The 19057-nt window shown below is 44.5% G+C and overlaps 1 protein-coding gene across 1 annotated transcript; it reads right to left on the bottom strand.

The window, feature by feature from the left end:
• Positions 1–1738: 1738 nt before the first annotated feature.
• Positions 1739–17683, bottom strand: LOC8032405 (serine hydrolase-like protein). Its single transcript, XM_002409849.5, has 4 exons — positions 17444–17683; positions 17137–17261; positions 6980–7421; positions 1739–4069 (listed from the first exon to the last, which is right to left on the bottom strand). The coding sequence occupies exons 2-4, from the start codon at positions 17160–17162 to the stop codon at positions 3539–3541; spliced, it is 999 nt and encodes a 332-aa protein (XP_002409893.3). The 5' UTR covers positions 17163–17261; positions 17444–17683; the 3' UTR covers positions 1739–3538.
• Between the last annotated feature and the right edge of the window lie 1374 nt (positions 17684–19057).

Here is a 19057-nt window from a genome sequence, read left to right as displayed (position 1 = left end):
GCTTCGTTTTTCAGCGCCCGAGACTGCGGTACAAAAAGCAAAACTTTTAGTCAAACAAAAAGACACAGAAAGAGGGACGTGTCAAACTCGGCTAATTTCTTTGCTTCCACTAATCCTCATACACATAGAAATATAAGGCCGACTATAGCCATCACTGAACTTTCACAGAGACCTAGAGTTACAACAAAAGAACATGTTGCCAGACATCGAACGCACCCTTGTATCCCGAACATTGGTCACTTAAAAGATACACAAAAAAATTAACCTTTAATCCTTTTCCCCTAGCCCCCCACCTTCAAACCGAAAATCGAATCCAACCTTCATGAAGAAGGACTTGTAGTTTTCAAGACTGATCTTCCAAAAGTCCTACCCCCTTTTTCACTTGATCGTTTTGAGGATAGCAATATCGAGAAGCAACTGTTGTTAACTTCGAACAAGGGACTTTGTTAAATTAAAACCCGTAAGGTTGTAAAACGTTCGTGCAATGTGGGGTAACAGTATATTTTGCTCGTCTGACTTCGCCCACCACAAACATGAATATGGTTAAAAAAAATTTTAAAGGTGAATATATCAACAATGGAAACCCTGCTTCGCGTGCTTTCTTCTACTCGTGCCCTTCCATCACGGCATTCAAATTCGTATGTTGCCATTTGATGGGATAGATTAAAAAACAACTTTGATCTATCTTACTAAATATAGTAATCATCAAAATTGAAATGTAACGTATATGTAACGATACGTTCCATTTTTTTTAGCTGTAACGGGAACGAGTTCCTTTTTCACATAAGGGAAGTGTAACGGGAACGCGTTCCAAAAATCAGAAGGAACGAGGAAAGAGCTTTCGTTCCTTTTTTCGAGGAACGTGTACAACACTGCCGATGACCTATTACTGGGATAATGATCGAGAGTGTACAACTCTTTTATGCATGAGGCAAGGTTGGCATTGCTCCTTCTACATCCCGCTTTAAAATCAGACAACAAGAACTAGAAAACAAAACCGCATGAACATCGTAGTGCTTGTTGCCTATTCCCAAATTGTATAAATTGTGCCTCTGATGATGACTGCCATCAGCTGCAATTGCAAGATTAAACATGCAACTACCCATTAAAACGAACGGATTTGAGTTAATTTCAGTACAGCCTTGTGGCTCTATGGGGGATAACTAACAAATTATCCACCCCCCCCCCCCCCCCCAAGTCCGAAAAAAAAAACACAGTGAGGACGCCATTCATGTAACGCTCACTGTCAGAATGAAAAACAAACGCAGTGTATACCACGAATAACAAGTCAATAATCTTTATTATTTGGTCCATAAAAATGAGAAGATTGGCCAACCGTCTGATTCCCCTAGCGAAAAGAAAAAAAAAGGAATTAACAAGCATTTAAGCACACCTTAGAAAGAACTAATACGTCTAGCCAAAATATGACTATCACGAGCTGATCTCAAAATCATCCAAGTTATCGCAGTACATAGAAATTGTCGCATAGATATCGGCATCTGGTACTTTTTTGACATGTAACATTAATTCTTAAAGGTATAAACATTTTTCATACCAATATCCACATATGAAGTGCCCCTCAAACCATCAAGTCAGAGGTAATAATTGAAAGACCCACATGCATTTGCTTTTATGACCATATTTCTCAACATATTTTTCTTATAAGTAACTTAATTTAGGTTCAGAGAGACTAAATATAAAATACTATTTAGAGGCCATACCGAAGACCCTAAAAAGGAACATTGTAAATAGACACAAAAAATGAATTAGAGCGCAGCTCTTGAGGAGGAGGAGGGAAGGGGACGGTAGGCCCCTTTTCCTCCCTCCTCCCGTGCTCCTCGCGTCCTCCTCCTTCCCGCTCGGTGCATTATGGAAAATGTCCCATAATGCAACGCGCGCGTCACCACGGTGCATTATGGGACGTTTCCCATAATGCACCGCGCGGTTACGGCGACGCCGAAGCCGGAAACGGGCGCCTAAGAGCGGCGCTCTAAAATGAAAGATGTTTACAAATCTTCGTAATGCGAAATTAGAGCGCAGCTCTTGAGGAGGAGGAGAGAATACAGAGGAAGGGTATGCCCCTGCTCCTCCTCCATTCCCTGCTCTCCCTTCCGCCTCCAATTCAGCTTCCTCGCTAAATTCAGCGGGTAAAATAATGTCACGCGGCTTGAAGTAAAGTCGCCTATGAACAAATTCAGTTTCTCCGTTAGATTCAGGGGGAAAATTGATGTCGCGTGACCTCAACACCAATTCAATTCCACGCTAAATTTAGCGGGGAATTGAATTGGTGTTGAGGGCACGTGACGTCAATATTCCCGCTAAATTTAGCGGAGGAACTAATTTGTCTGCTAAATCTAGGGGAGAAACTGAATTTTCCCGCCAAACTTAGCGGAAATCGAATTGGTGTTGAGGTCACGTAGCGGGGCATTGAATTGGTGTAGAAGTCACATGACGTCAATTTTCCCGCTAAATTTAGTGCGGTTAAGCCGACGCCGCGAAACACGGAAACGGGCACCTAAGAAGTGCGCTCTAAAAACAACATTGGACATTGCCTTGACTATCCAATGAACTTCACAGGCATAAGCATACAATAACAAAAGTATATTTTTCGTCCATGAAAATAAAATAACCATTTCCTTCTGCGCTGGTAAAACTACAACATGAGTATCTTTTAAAGCAATAAAAGCTTCAAGGCAATGTACAATAGTTACTAGGTCTTCTCAAGACAATAAACAAATGTAACCGTTTGAAAAATTATTGACTATAAACGGTGCTAGGAACAGAGCAATATAAAGATTTGTTTCTTAACTTGTAACGTAAGCCTCTAAAAAAACAATATTTGGCAGCGAAATGAAATGACCTCGAACAGTTGCATCACTCGGCAGTCTCTGCAAGGCAGATGCTCAAGATCACAAAGAAGAGTCCCCCTTCTCATTATTTACAACATTGAAAATATGTATGAGCTCTCCATAAACTGCAATTGAAGGGAGGTCCACCGCATGAAACTCACACAGGAAGTATTGTATAATCCTACCTAAAACCTAACAGAGCCCAAATGTTAAAGCTCACCCCTTCTCATTCAAACATCAAATACAACGTTGTTTTTTAAACAAATTATATGGAGATGTCGAAAAGAATTCTAGTCAAATGTAAATGCAGTGCCCCAAGAAGGTACAACGCATGAACTACTAGTGCTACCGAAGGCTCTCCTTCAGCTCGGAAGACAAAAAAGTGTAACAAAGAGGTAACAAAGCCTCAAACGATACCCTTCTCACAGCAAGCTAAGCACCAACCTCTCTACACAAAGTATCCATCCCACTGCCACACAACCTATGGTTTTTCTTCACTTTATGTGTGAGCAAAGCCGAAGCTAGAAGCAAGAACATGCTGTCCTGAACTATGCTTGCACTGCACGAGCTTGCATGCTCGGTAGTATGCCGAAAGCCTGGAGCTCACTCATGTAACTTCGGCCACGCTCGCACCTAAAGCGAAACCGTGTCAATCACACCACCAATGTTCCATCGACACATCAATGGAATCACTGCATATCTTCGAGGAAGCGTCCCACATGCTTTGCAACCAGGTCTGCCTGGTTCATGTGAATGTGATGGTTTCCCTCGAGCTGAAGATACTCAAACTTGCGACAGTTCTCTTCACACACGTCCAAGACTTTTTGGTGCCACACCGAACAGAAACCGATCCCCGGCAAGGCATTCAGCACGAGCAAATCATTCTTGTACGCCTTGACATATTCCAGGATTTCAGCACGATCAACTTTACTCCAGGAGATAGCCCTAAGGCGGGGGTCTTTGGTGAGGATAAAGCGGCCGTCGCCGATGGACACAGAGCCACGATTGAGGATCGTCTTGGCGTCTTCGGGAAGGTAGCCCCAGGACGACGTCTTCATGTACAGTTGAACCAGCTGCTCCTCCGTGTAACTCGGCTGACTCAGCGGATCTTTATCTTCGATACGCATGGACTCGAGCATAGTGGTCCGGAACGTCTTGAGGACCATGCTCGGTGGACGGCATGTGGGTGCCAGGCTGTCCATCATGACAACTTTCTTCACCTAGGGTTTGAGAGCAAAAATGTGACTGTCATAAACTATACTCGTCCTCCACCCAAGAGGAGTAGTGAAAGAAGTCCGGCTCCACAGGGATCATCACTAATTTCTCGCTTCGTGTATAGAATTAGGATATATGTCGCTGCATTTTAGACTAAATATATGAGCACACGTTTTAAATGGCACAGGCACCACTTCTTTGCTCAGACAACCAAATCTTGTAAAAGCTACTCGCGGCGTATGAACAATGCACAAGACTTAGTTTTTTGGTGTTGTTTTTCTAGGTGAAAGCATGTATAATCACCAGCTTAAGACAAACTGCTAAAAGTGTATAACTCATGAAAATGTCATCAGGTTTTGAACAAGCCTCCTTACTAGATAATATTGCAAGCTGACAAGTTATTAATTTATTTACACACGCAGCCAGTTACCATTTGGTGGCCAAGGCAGGAAAGGTCATGCATAAGGAATTCTAACCGCATAAAATAAACGATAATTATGAAAGTGAACTTTAAGATTAACAACGTAGCACTGGTATAAATTCCCGGGTAGATTAGAAGAATGCTCCACTCGTTAAGAAATACGTGACGAAGTTATATTCTAAACGGTCGCTTTTAATGAAAAATACCTGCAGGTACTGCAAACCTATTCTCGACTAATTATCATGTCAAGCAAAATCTGTTTTATACCAAAGTGGGCCGGCCATTCGCACCAAATTGTGATGTTAAACAAAATCCGATTGTTTTAACGTATAAACAAATCTGTGCACATGCTAATTCCTGGCAGGCGGTTTTTACACAAACAGCTAAAGTTACAGCAAGCCATCGCAGGACCGATATAAGTGCTCGTAGTAATTTAATTCTTATAGCAGAGTTTCTTGAAATCATGTGAAATGACATCAGACTCGGGTAAGAAAGCCAAAAAAAAAATTCACAAGTTAAGAGCACAGAAAGCAGACGACACACAGGCCATGCCTCAATTTGAGACAATGCCTGTCTAGCTCCACTTCCTTTCACCTTTTCTTTATTGTATCGGTCAACTCAATTCTGTCTTGGCTTATCTGATGACACGCTAACCTTCAACCAGCTTGCCTGCACTCTCACTGTTTCTTTTTTTTTTTTTTTACATTTAAAGGGAGGACATTACCCAGGGGGGAGGGGTCAACTATTGAATCTCTGGCATAAAATGAATAAAATCAAGTGTGATTGCTAGTCATGATAAAGGATGCAGTGCAAAATATCAGCTCTGCACATTAATTTCAAAGGACATTACAACAGTTTAGACGAGGGCCATAAAAACACTGCTTACCTAAAATACCGAGCATGTGCCCATGTACCAAAAATGTTGCGCCTTCACCCGCTACTTTTTGAAACATTAAAAAAAGAAACGACATATCAAGCGCCTGACCCAGACTTCTGAGCACACCTGGCTTCAGTGCAATGCAATGAAGCTTGACATGTACCGAAGCTTGACATGTACCCGCTGGTCCTAAGCGGTAAAACCTACACTACCTCGTGACACCTCTGCATTCCTGCTCTTGAACCTTACAAGTGTCCATCCTACAATGTTTCATGATCCTCTCTAACTTTTGGGTGCACACTTGCTTGGTATTTTATGGTGGTCAGCCAGCAAAATAATACCATGTTCAGCATTTCGTTTCATAGGTACAAAGCAGAATGTCTGTCTGAAGAGTAACAGCAAAAAGGACTTTGTAAAAAAATTTTGTTCATAAAGTTATTTCTCTTTCTCTCATTCACTGTATTATATATCCGAGGCAAAGCAATATTGTGTATTAAAGACATCAATAGAGCAAGAAATCAAGTCCACCAATGCATTCTTATTAAATTTAAGTCAGGAAATACAAAGAGTACGCATTTCCCTTAGTTCAATTATCAAATGATAGGTGAACTAAAATTAAATTTACGCTGAAAAAAATAGAATGTAAAAAAATGTTATATTATAATGCAATTAAATGCAAAGGTGCAAGCGAGCTGGACAAGAATGACGAAATTAATCCCTGGAGAAGGGGAACAAGGGGGACAAAGGACAAACATAAATCTCCAAACTACAGCTAGGTGACTGGTGAGCGACCGAAAAAATCCGCCTGGTCCGGGTATGGAACCCGGGACCTCTCCATTACAAGTGGAGCGCTCTACCAACTGAGCTAACCAGGGGTTAGACGTCAGCAGACCCGGACCAGGCGGATTTTTTCGGTCGCTCACCAGTCACCTAGCTGTAAATTGGAGATTTATGTTTGTCCTTCGTCCCCCTTGTTCCCCTTCTCCAGGGATTAATTTCGTCATTCGTCGTAAAAAAATGCTTTCGAAGTGCCTTTTTACATCTCACCAAAGTCCTAAAGGTAATAAATAGACAGCAAGTAAACTACATAGCAGAAACGCATTTAACTTCGTGGCAATAAACCTCACACTTAACTTAAAGTAAATGCAACATACCTGCCGTTCCTCAAAATCAACTTTTCTTTTACAAAAAACAAAAAAAAAAAGAAAAATCTACTTCTACGGGTTATGTTGTTACACTGCTAATACAGCACTTGAAAGGCCGTCTGCAGACTGTCTACGAACTGTCAGCAGATATGCTGATTGATTGATTTTGCACAGATCAGGCACGTACAGGGCAGCGTGCAAGGCGAAGCAGAGAAGTTAAAACCATTACACCTGTGCGGCTGCTTGCCTGCCGCTGTGTACATTAGAGTCACAAAATGATATCCAGAAAACTAAAAGTTGCTTGAAGCATGAAGCGTGCAGAACATGCTTGAGGCATACCATGGTTCAACGTGCTTGAGATATTTCTGCAAATAATTCTGTCAAGCTGCTAACACTGTGCCTTTTGTACGATGTAGGAACAGTGTCACTGAAGTTTCACAAATACTACCACAAACACTCGTCGGACACCCACCTGATCCGGAAAGAGGTTGGCGTAGAGCCGGGCAAGCGCTCCGCCCATGCTGTGTCCCACGAGGCAGAACTTCTGCCAACCGAGGAACCGCACCGTCCTGACCATGTCGGCCACAAAGTGGTTGGCCGTGTAGGCGCAACCTTTGGGAAGGTGGGACGACAGTCCGTGCCCCGTGTAATCTAGCGCCACCGCGCGCCACCTCGCGTCCAGCTTCGGCAGCAGGAAGTCGAAGCTCCCGGCGTTGTCCTGGTGGCCGTGTAGACAGATCATTCGACGCTCCGGATCTTCGCAGGGCACGGGAAGCCACTCTTTGGCCGCCAGATGGCCGTAGGGGACGGGTATTTTCAGTTCCGCCGTTGGACGCGCCGAGACGTCGCTGTGACGGAGGCGCTTCAAGCCGTCGTGCGTGCAAGGACGTGCCCGCGGCGTTGCGCGGCCGCATCTGCCGCGATCGAGAAGGTTGAAGGTGCGATTAGTGTAAACGCTCGCGTAAATATAAATGGGCGAAGATTAACGCAGCTATAGTCTTTAACCAGGTGAGAATGACGAGGCATCTTTTTCGAACGGCCGGCCTTCGGAACGCGCTTTGGCTGCGCAGGCACGCTCGAGCCTCACGAGACGCTGAAGTGTTATCGAGGGTAGAAAGATCACTCTAGAAGCGGCACAAGTCAAGGAGCTCCCTGCCATACTCCCCAGGTAGCACCCAATGTCGTGCGAACATTCCCTGGATGTTCTGATAATGAAGGAACGTTAAAACACCATTCGGAACGTTCTAGGAACGTTCGTACGTGAACATTCCTTAAAGGCCGACCAAAAGACTCCAGATTCTGCAAGGCAGAAGATCGTCCTCACCATGGGGGAGGAGAAAACATGCAACGGTGAATATAATAGAAGGGGGGAGAGGAGGAACCGAGGGAAAAGTGGAAAGCGAGAAACTGGTCATCGGTCTAAAGGTGAGCTGCTCAAGATTCTAGGAACGTTTGTTGGCGAACATTCGTATGCACAACGTTTCCGGAACGTTCCCCTTCGAACACTCCTATGCGCAATATTATTGGAACGTTCGCTTGTGAACATTCCTAGAATTTTCGCAGGTGAAGCCAACCTTACGGAGCTCTCATGCAACCTATGGTTCGAAACACCATCCACTATATGCCGCTTTGTGCCAAAAATATGCAAATTAAGTGGAGTTTCTGGAAACTTAGCATAAGGAATCAGTTTTATCTTATAAGAGTCTACCGAGGAATGCGATATATGAAGTAGGAGAAAAGAAATGGTTTTCAAAACTTAGTAATGAAATTGGCACTCACTGCGTATGTAGAGGGGCAGTTTTGAATGGACCAGATTTTTTTGTTTCTTTGTACTAAAAGTTTGAAAAAGGTATTTCCCAGCTGAACGTTGGATGCCATGTGTGTCTGTTCTTAAGCTCGGAGTGAGTAATCTGTTATGTCTACAGCACATTCTGAATGAAAGAAATTGACAAGTGACAGGTAGGAGTAAACTTTCATTAGTACGTGCACATGCTGGTGCACTGGAAAAGCGGCTAGCTTGAGCTTGCGCCTTCTAAATATCTGTTTCGATTAATAAAAATCGCCCTGTGAGGAGCTTTATCATACCCATATATGTAGTGCGCCTCATTGGGGCTGTAGCCAAAGTATGGTGCCAGGAACGCGTCTCCGACTGGTGTGTTTACCGCGCCCAAAAAAGTGGTCCCTCGATTTCCGCCTGATGACGTCAAACAAGTGTCATGCTGTCGCCGGTTGCGATCCTGGCGGCGTCACAACAGTTTTGGTATCTACATCAGACGCCTGTCCCGCTGCAGGTCACTCTCCACTGTGACAGTCCACGGAAGCTACAGCAGCCGAAAGTTGGGACGCCTGGGACACCGTGATGGCAGCGGCACTCGCGTTCGCTCGCGCTTTTCACCAGCATTTCTACGGCCAACCGCCAGGATCGCGACAGTCAACAGCATGACACTCCGGCTTTTGTGACGTCATTTGTTGCCGCTTGGGGACCACTTTTGATGTATGGGCAGTATGGGACGCTAAACACACCAGTCGGAGACGCGTTCCAGGCACCATAGCCTAAGTAAGCCGCAATTGTGGAATCTTTGTAAATAGACCTCAGAGAATGTTCCCTGAATGTAGCAATGTGCCCACGCCACGTTCTGGGGAGATTGAAAGGATGTCCCTGCATAAACTTGCAACATTTCAAGAAAGTTATATGGATGTTCTTAGAACGTTCTTAGAACCTTGTCAGGATATTTGAACGTTGATTGAATGCCCTGGTAATGTTCTTGGTAATGTTCTATGTTATTATCAGGACGTTCTAAGAATGTCCATGAGAAAACATGTAGCGATAAGTGCCTGCACCACATTCCGACGTTGATATAACGTTCTTACGTGAATTTGCAACACTCCAAGAATATGCCTATGTTCTTTTGAACATTCCCAGAATGTTCTCGTGCTACGTGGGTTGTCGTCACAGTGGGTACAGAGTGTTCTCCACTAACGAAACCGAGAAAACCTGAAGGCAAGCTTTCTTTAACAATGGCCCTAGTAGTTCTGGAATAGGCTTCAAATCACTGCGTGCTAAAGGGTGGGACTAGAGCGCTATCTTTATGCTAGACACCTGCTGGAACTTCCTTAAAGGCAGCATTAAATGCAGTTTGTGTGGACAAAACATGTCAGTTATTTTTTAAGCTTTTGGCAACACTGCGAGCCAGCTGAGGCTAGGAACATCATTTAACTTGGTGCTGAGGAAAGACGCTTTGCAGCGGTGCTGCGAAAGTGCCTGGGATGAAACAGGTACTGTGTATGTCCTACAGCGATAAAATCGCTCGCACAACTCTTTCAAGGGCGTCTCCCATCGCACTTGTAAACCTTTTGAAGTTGTGACAACTGGTGCTTTTAATGACAAAAACAGCTTGATTAGCTGTCAACTTAAAGGATGTTCTGGCAGCTAATTTTTTTAAGTGTTGCACCATGCTTACAATCACTCGAGCGATTGGATTTCACAAGGTAGTAGTACAGTCAAACCCGACTATATCGAACCCGTTTACATTGAATTATCCCTTATATCGAACAATTTTTGTGCACAGTAATGTTAGAGATAATATATAGCAAAAACTACAGTTGCATCGAACAAAAATAGAAGCCGCTATCGATATATCGAACTGCCAAGAGCGCCGTTTTGCTCTACAAGCTGGCTTTCCCCCAATGCGAGGCAACTGCCTTAGGGGAAAGCCAACTTGCAGAGCAAAACGGCACTCTGCAGAAGGGGCTCCTGCTCAGACGTGCTCAGTGCTCTCGGCATAGTTCGGAGCTCATGCACGAATATAGAAGGCAGCGGCCTCAGCATTTTGAAGTCCATGGATAGTGTAGAAAAATATCGTTATCGTGGATGCAATGAAGAAAAAACAGCAGAAGATGCAAGACTATTTCATTGTGTAATATGTCAGCAGAAAGATTTTTGAGAGTCAAATTCATTCAAACTTTTATATCGAATTACCCGCTATATCGAACTGGTAGACAGTTTTTTGCGAGTTCGATATAAACAGGTTTGACTGTAGTAGGTTAAAGCACTCTAATTGTGGCGAAATACTCATGTTCCTAAATTCTAACTATCTCTGAAAGGTGTCGAAATTGGGTGTTTGGGTTCAAACTAAGTTTATTATGCAAAATCACAAGCTGCATTTCTTTTTATTCAACATCAGTTTATTAAAGTTTCGAGTTTCGGAGTGTTTTGGTGACTGATGACACAGCGCCTTGAAAACTTTTTGTAATCACCATTATGGTAAAATTTAAATTCCTTGTCACTGAAAACGGTGGAAGGAGAATATTCACAGTACTGCCTTTTTATACTCCATAAAAAACATCCTGTGCTGCTAGGTACACTTCCATGCACATATGGATATTGTAGATCAGTGGTTCTCAAATGAAGGTCCGCGAGACCATTCTGGGATCCGTGAAGCCCTGCCTCATTACTTAGGCCCAGTAGTAATAGTTGTCTTTTTTAAGATTAAGAAGAAACGTTCCATTTTCAGGTGAGTTTACTTGTGCGTAATGTCAATGGGAGAAGTCGACTTCCCACTAACCCAAAGTTATACCCACAACAAGCTAAGCACCCACCTCTCGACACAGTCCCCATCTCAATGCCACACAACCTATGGCTTTTCTTCACTTTATGTGTGAGCAAAGCCGAAGCTAGAAGCAAGAACATGCTGTCGTGAATGATCTTTGCACTGCATGGGCCTGCATGCTCGGCAGTATGCCGAAAGCCTGGAGCTCGCTCATGTAACTTCTGCTATGCTTGCACCTAAAGCGAAACTGTGTCAACCACCCCATCAATGTTTTATCGACACATCAATGGAATCACTGGGTATCTTCGAGGAAACGTCCCACATGCTTTGCAACCAGGTCTGCTTGATTCATGTGGATGTGATGGTTTCCCTCGAGCTGAAGATACTCAAACTTGCGACAGTTCTCTTGGCACACGTCCAAGACTTTTTGGTGCCACACTGAACAGACACCGATCCCTGGCAAGGCATTTAGCATGAGCAAATCATTCTTGTACGCCTTGATATACTCCAGGACTTCGGCACGATCAATTTTGATCCAGGAGATAGCCCTAAGGCGGGGGTCTTTGGTGAGGACAAAGCGGCCGTCGCCGACGGACACAGAGCCACGCTTGAGCATCGTCTTGGCGTCGTCGGGAAGGTAGCCCCAGGATGACGTCTTCATGTACAGTTGAACCAGCTGCTCCTCCGTGTAACTCGGCTGACTCAGCGGATCTTTATCTTCAATACGCATGGACTCGAGCATGGTGGTCCGAAACAACTTGAGGACCATGCTTGGTGGACGGCAGGTGACCGCCAGGCTGTCAATCATAACAACTTTCTTCACCTAGGGTTTGAGAGAGAAAATGTGACTGTCATAAACTATACTCATTCTCCATCCAAGAAGAGTAGTGAAAGAAGTCCAGCTTCACAGGGATCATTACTAATTTCTCCCATCATGTATAGAATTAGAAATATGCAGGTGCATTTTAGACTAGATATATGTTATGTTATCAAGAACTACATGTTTCAAATGCCAAAGGCACCGCTTATTCGTCCGACAACCAAATCTTGTAGGTTGTGTAGATTCCCAGTCATGACAAAGGATGCAGTGCAAAATATCAGCTCTGCACATTAATTTCAAAGGACATTACAACAGTTTAGACGAGGGCCATAAAAGCACTGCTTAACTAAAATACCGAGCATGTGCCCATGTCACAATAAGCCCGCACCCGCTACTTTTGACACATAAAAAAAAAAAGAGATATCACGCGCCTGACCCAGACTTCTGAGCACACGTGGCTTCAGTGCAATGCAATGATGCTTGACATGTATCCACTGGTCCTAAGTGGTAAAACCTATTCTACCACCTTGCGACCCTTCTGCATTCTTGCTCTTGGACATTACAGGTGTCCATCCTACAATTTTTGATGATCGTTTCAAACTTTTGGGTGCACACCCGCTCGCTCTTTTACGGTGTCAATACCGTTAGGACAATAATACTATTATCAGAATCTCTCCACTTGGTACAAAGCAGAATGTCTGGAGAGTAACTGCAAAAAGAATTTTGTAAAAAGCAATTTTGTTTATGATGTATATTATATACCCCCGACAAAGTCATCTTTTGTATTAAAGACATCAGGGCTGGGCAGAGATACTCCAAAAAGTGTTTGGGAATACAAACACCGAGATACATGTGTTCTAAGGCCCAAAATACAGATACTGAGATACACTTGTCTTTCATGCAACGGGATATCCCCGAGATACTTCTGAAAAACCAGTGAAAAGGTATTCCGGAATACAGATACAGACACTTATATTCACTTGTTCCCGAACAGTGCTAGGTGGCGCAGGTGTAGTTCTTGGCGAATATGAATGGTAATTTCCACTTGTGCTCCTTTTTTGTGCTGTTTTCCTTGCCTCAAACTCTATATGTATCATTGACGCCGCTAAACAAAACATGTCACCCCCTTCGAACAACATAGTTACAGAACGGTAAAGACTGCGTGAAATGCTTGATAAAAAGCGTCTGCCCGAAAAGAACCCCGTTTTGTTGGGAGGGCGCATCTCAAACTGCCATATTGCTTTTGAGTCACCCATAGTGTGGGGAGATTGGACAACAGGGTCATGCCTTTTCTTCACTCAACCCCTTTACAGCGTTCTCTCTGCTAAATAGGAAAGGGTGGAGGGCTTCATGAGAGAAGCTGATTTTGTTATTCCTGCGAATAACCTTTTTTAAACCACTTTTTTTTTTTAATGTCGTTGCGGTGGCTGAGCTGGATCATGTTATAGGGCGGGTTCATATTATAAATTACGAAGCAACATGCACCGAACAGATGTTTTCATCTTTTAAATTTATCTTTAAAAAAAAGATGTAACGAGATACCTAAGTCTGGCAAAGCATTGTGATATAAGCGACACATCTTCAATGTATTTCACTACTGAGATACAAATACATTTTTCAGATGTATCTCGACACAGAGATACAGATGCTTGTAAGAATCGCTAAGATATGATCACAATGCATTTCTATTGCGATACTACCCAGCCCTGAAAGACACCAATAAAGTAAAAAATCAAGCCCACCAATGCATTCCTTTTAAAATTTAAGTCAGGAAAAACAAAGAATAAACATTTCCTCTAGTCCCATTATCAAATAATAGACAAACTAAAATTAAATTCAGGCTGAAGAAATGGAATGTAAAAAAATTTATTCAAAGTGTCCAGATCCTTTTACATGTCAGCAAGGTCCTAAAACTAATAGATAGCAAACAAACTACACAGCAGAAACGCACTTAGCTTTGCGGCAATAAACCTCACACACTGCTAGACCTAACGGTAACATACTTACCTCAAAATCAACTTTTCCCTTACAAAAAAAGAAAAAAAAAAAAAAAAAACTTCTACGGGTTATGTTGCTACACTGCCAATACAACATATGAAAGGCAGTCTGCAAACTGTCAGCAGACATGTTTGAAGCATACCATGCTTAAATCATGCTTAAGTTATATCTGCAAACAATTCTGTACCGCTGCTAACACTGCGTCTTTTACACGATGTAGGAACAATGTCACTGCGGCTTTAGAAATACTACCAAGAACACTGGTCGGACACCCACCTGATCCGGAAAGAGGTTGGCGTAGAGCTGGGCAAGCGCTCTGCCCATGCTGTGTCCCACGAGGCAAAACTGCCGCCAACCGAGGAACCGCACCGTCCTGACCATGTCGGCCACAAAGTGGTTGGCCGTGTAGGCGCAACCTTTGGGAAGGTGGGACGACAGTCCGTGCCCCGTGTAATCTAGCGCCACCGCGCGCCACCTCGCGTCCAGCTTCGGCAGGAGGAAGTCGAAGCTCCCGGCGTTGTCCTGGTGGCCGTGTAGACAGATCATTCGACGCTCCGGATCTTCGCAGGGCACGGGAAGCCACTCCTTGGCCGCCAGATGGCCGTAGGGGACAGGTATCTTTAGTTCCGCGGTCGGACGTGCTGAGACGTCGGTGTGACAGAGGCGCTTCGAGCCGTCGTGCGTGAGCGGAGGTACCCGCGTCGTCGCGTGGCAGTACCTGCCGCGATCAAAAAGGTTGAAGATGCAATTAGTGTAAATGCTCGAGTAAATATAAATGGGCGAGGATTAACACAGCTATAGTCAATAACGAGATGAGAATGGCGAGGCGTCTCTTTTGAGTGCCCAGCCTTCGGAATGCGCTTTGGCTGCGCAGGCACGCTTGGGGTTCATGAGACGCTGAAGTGTTACTAAAGGCAGAAAGATCACGCTAGAAGCGGCACAAGTCAAAGACCTCCCTGCCATCGTCGTCCTCTCAGTGAGTAGAGAAAGAGCGTTCTCCACTGGCAAACCCTGTTGATTCCACTAGCTTTTTTTTTTTTTTAGCAACATACAAGTTCTAATTGTGCAACATTCCATTTCCAATAGAAAGAAGGTATCTGCCGATTAGATTTTCGAAAATTTAAAGTTGAAATAAAAACAGCTTTAAAAGTAGGCTGCGTTTTTTGCATCGACCGAGAAAGGGCGGTGGTTCTTATAGAGCCACTAAACGAGGTATGCTTCCGAGTAATGACACTTCAACCATCTTGGTGCCGACAATCATTGTTGCCAGTTGTCTGAAGCCTCGTCTGAAAAATGGATTTAAGTCCTCTGAAAACGCTAAAACGGAAGACATTTCCGAAGCTTCGCAACACTGTGCCTAGGCCCGGCAAGTCATATTTTCTAATCATAACGCTCGCCAATTGCACCCGCTGTGCACCGAGCACCAAAATGACGATGCCCACAAAAACATGGGAAAAGGGAGCGCCGACACTCCAAGCGTAGCTCACTTAGTGACTCTAGTTCTTACCACCTGCTACCTCTACGCCATGCCACATTAAAATGGTGACACACTTTCAGGCAGCTGTTTACTTCACGAGCAGCTGCTTTACGACACATCCGATGTCATGCCACACAAATGCACCGTTACTTCGAAACTTACTGCTCTCTATATCGAGTCACAAATGCAGAAGCCTTATGTTTAATAGCACTTGTCACCCGAAGTAGATGAAAACCAAAACCCACCTTTTCCAGGAAAGAAGTTGCTGTACCGGCAATCGACCACTTTCCCGTAACCACAAGGCGGCGAACGAAGGCACCTCAGTCGGCCGCCAGCCAGTTCGCCTGGTGGCCAGAAAAGGCAACTTCGGGCAGTATGTACCGCCCAACAATTGGGCTCAAGTGCCGCATTACAATCCGGCGAGGCACTCGGAAGGTTCAAGCAAGAGGTCGGATCCGACGATTGCGACCGCGGTACGCCTCAGAGTCACAAAGAGTTCTGCGCAAGACGGCGCACTACCAATGAAACCAAACTTGGCCGGCCGGTCGGTACGCTGCGTCCTCTCATACGGTACGATCGGACCATCTGTTTCCAGAAAAGGCTACAACCGCGCAGGAACTGGTTCAAGTTCTTATAGTACCCACAAGGTCGGCAGGGAGGGGCTTCAGTTGTCCCGCCTCCAACGCGAGCACCTTCAACGACGCCTGGGTGCCTCGTGCGAGTGAGCAGCCAAAGCACAGCAGAAGGCATGAGGCACGTGCCGTGACGCTCCAATGTTCTCACCCAGAGTCAAAAGTAATCAATGTCTACCGGTCATAGGTAACTAGGCTTGCATAACTGTGACGGCCACAGTTAGTCAATACAAGTTCTGAATCGAGTTGAACTACTTTTTGTCATAGCAAGTTAGTGCTGCGGTATGCTCGTTACAGCATTTCTGATTACATGTCCAACCACTCCAAGTTTAGGAAAAAAAATGCCAACGAGTCGACGACGCTTGCAAGAAAAATGCTGGTGAACGGCGCACGACGTTTGCCTGCCTTTTTTCATGCAAACGTCTGTCGCGGTCGAGAGAATATTTTGCGCTAAGAAATGATTACCCGAATTCACCGTAAATTGCCACTTGGGGGAACCGTGTCAACATTTTGAGGTGCTGTGTATGCTCTAGTATTTAAATAATTGGGTGCTCCATCCCATCTTTCAACGATTTTGTTTGGTGTGTGGAAATCTGACTGATAATTAAGGCTCCATGCTTTTAAAATTCTTTTTTTTTTTTTTTTTCAATTCCAAAATGCTTTTTGAAGGTTCTTTTCCATGGATTTTGTTTTTCTCGGTGTTGCACAATAAATAATTTATCGGCGGTTTTGTCGACGAAACCGGGGCACTGCTAGCTGCGACCCAAATGCTCCGAAAAGAACGCTTCAGCACCGACAAGAGAATAAAACGAGACAAGGGGACTTCGGAGAAACATTTCCTTTCGCGAAGTGTGGGTTCTTTCATTTAAGGGCAGTCCCAACTTAAGGTTTTTCGGCTTTCTCCGATTTAAATCAATGCGACTCGCGGGTTATTTAAAACAAACACACACATACACACACACACACAAAATTAAAGCACATTTTTCGCGAAGTTAGGACTCCGCACAAAAGATAAACCGATTTGATTATTTCTGGCACATTCCTCAGCCTCGCATCGTGTCACGAACGCACCACTTGCAAAACCTCTCTCGAGGCAGCTGTCACAAAACATGTTCAATAAAAACACAATGCAAGTCGGAACGCAAAACTCACCTTAGAGCACGAGCGAGGCGATGCATCCTATGAATGGGATTATCGCTCAACGGAGTCGGCCACAGCACTTCACCCACTACTCACGGCAGCGAGAACATCACCGGCGTAAAGGAAATGACGCGGTGCTGCGGGGAAAAAAAAAAGAAAAAAAAAGGCACATATTTCGTCACTTTACTTCCCATGGGCCAATTTTTCTTGGCACGGATCATACCGACATCATCTGTGTCGACAGAGCACGCACTGCGCACATGACTCGCAAAATGAAAGCGAAATGTGTTAGCGATAAAACTACAGTACTAAAACTTACCATCGTCCAAGTCACCGAGAATTCAAGTTCAGGAAATGAATGAGTGTGACCTTCGCTACTCTTGAATGATGTTCAAGTTTGGAAGAGGAAGACAGTTCGTTTCGCAAGCCCCCTCCAACAATCTTACAAAAAGTGAAGTGGTGAAAAACTGGTGAAACGTACGCGAAAGTCGATGGTGCTGTGCCGGTGCCGGTCGTGCGTGCTGCGTCGGCTGCGTGCTGAGAAAGCGAGGAAACGGTTGAAAACACTGAAAATGACTCCGAAGCCGACTTCAATCCAAGAGTTTGCAAATTAACCAAAAATTAGCAAGTCAGTTATTTCGACCATAGTGATTTCGACAGTTGAAATGTTTTGAATTACCATACACTGAGCCGAATGTAAACGATGTAAACATTTTACGAGACATTTGTCTAGTACGATTTTAAGGTGATAATGTTTTAACGACCCCATGTGAACGAAAACATTTTGTGACGTCACTAATAATAAAGTGTCACGTGCCATTTTTTGAGGAAAATGCCGAAAATGCAACTTTGGTGTAGCTGGTGGGTTGGTAGCGCTCGCCTAGGGTCACTAAATAAAGCCACTAAAGTCACTAAATAAGCTTAGCTTATTAGTGACCCTATGCTCGCCGAAGTGCTTGCCTTGCAGTGAGGCCGTGAGGTGTTTTTCGCGGACTTCGCATCTTCGCCAGCCGCGTGAGCTGTGTGCCATGTGCTCGTTGCTTTGCGACAGCGATCACGTGGAAGGCGTCCAAAAGTACGCCACCCTTTTGAGCGAATTTCTGTCCAAATTTTCCTGGCTCACCGATTCCTACGTTTTGGTGAGATTCCATCCACTGTCTGTCCGATTTGTTTTATCTGTTTTCATCCGTGAGCGATAGACAATTTTGAGCCCGCTCTTTACCTTTGACGCATCGGAAGACAAGGAAGTGCACGCCAATCAAAGGACGACGTAACGAACTTGCGCGATGGGGTAAACAAAAGCACGTGGGCACATTTGGCACATGAACACACGCACAAGGAGCGGACTTACTTGCACGTTGGCAAAGAAAATATATTCCACAGCGCGGCATGACGAACTTTGTTTTGACATTGCGGAGAGCAGGTCGATTTGCTCCTTGCGCAGGAGTTGTGATGACGTCAGAAAGACACCGAGCCCTGATTGGCTCTGCTTGAAGAATAGTGGGTAGACGTCAAAGCAAGCTACCTTGACGTCTACCCACTATCCTCCATTCAGAACCAATCGGAGCTCGGCATTAGGAAGTCACCACAATCCCTGCAAAGGAAGCAGACTAACTTGCGCTTTGCATAATTTCGTCGAAACATTTTGTGTGTGCGTGTTTGTTTGTTTAATGATTTGCAACGCCTGTGATCCTTCTCTCACAATCGGGGAGTCGGTCTTGTCCATATACCTTTTTACATGTAAATTTGTGGTTGTTTTAATATCTAGCTCGATTTTATTCAAGGACTACTTTGTGGACAAGCAGTGGCTGAAGCTTCCCCCGTCATGGCAGAAGGCACTTCACGACGTCCAGCCTGATCAAGTTTCATTGTGGCTTAGAACTGGAAGGCCAGTAGGGTAAGAGAATAGAAAAAAAAATAAGCACTTTCTTCA

This window comes from Ixodes scapularis, unplaced genomic scaffold (assembly GCF_016920785.2).
Source record: "Ixodes scapularis isolate PalLabHiFi unplaced genomic scaffold, ASM1692078v2 PGA_scaffold11__112_contigs__length_91849675, whole genome shotgun sequence".
Classification (NCBI taxonomy): Eukaryota; Metazoa; Arthropoda; class Arachnida; order Ixodida; family Ixodidae; genus Ixodes; species Ixodes scapularis.
This window is presented reverse-complemented; position numbering and strand designations above follow the sequence as displayed.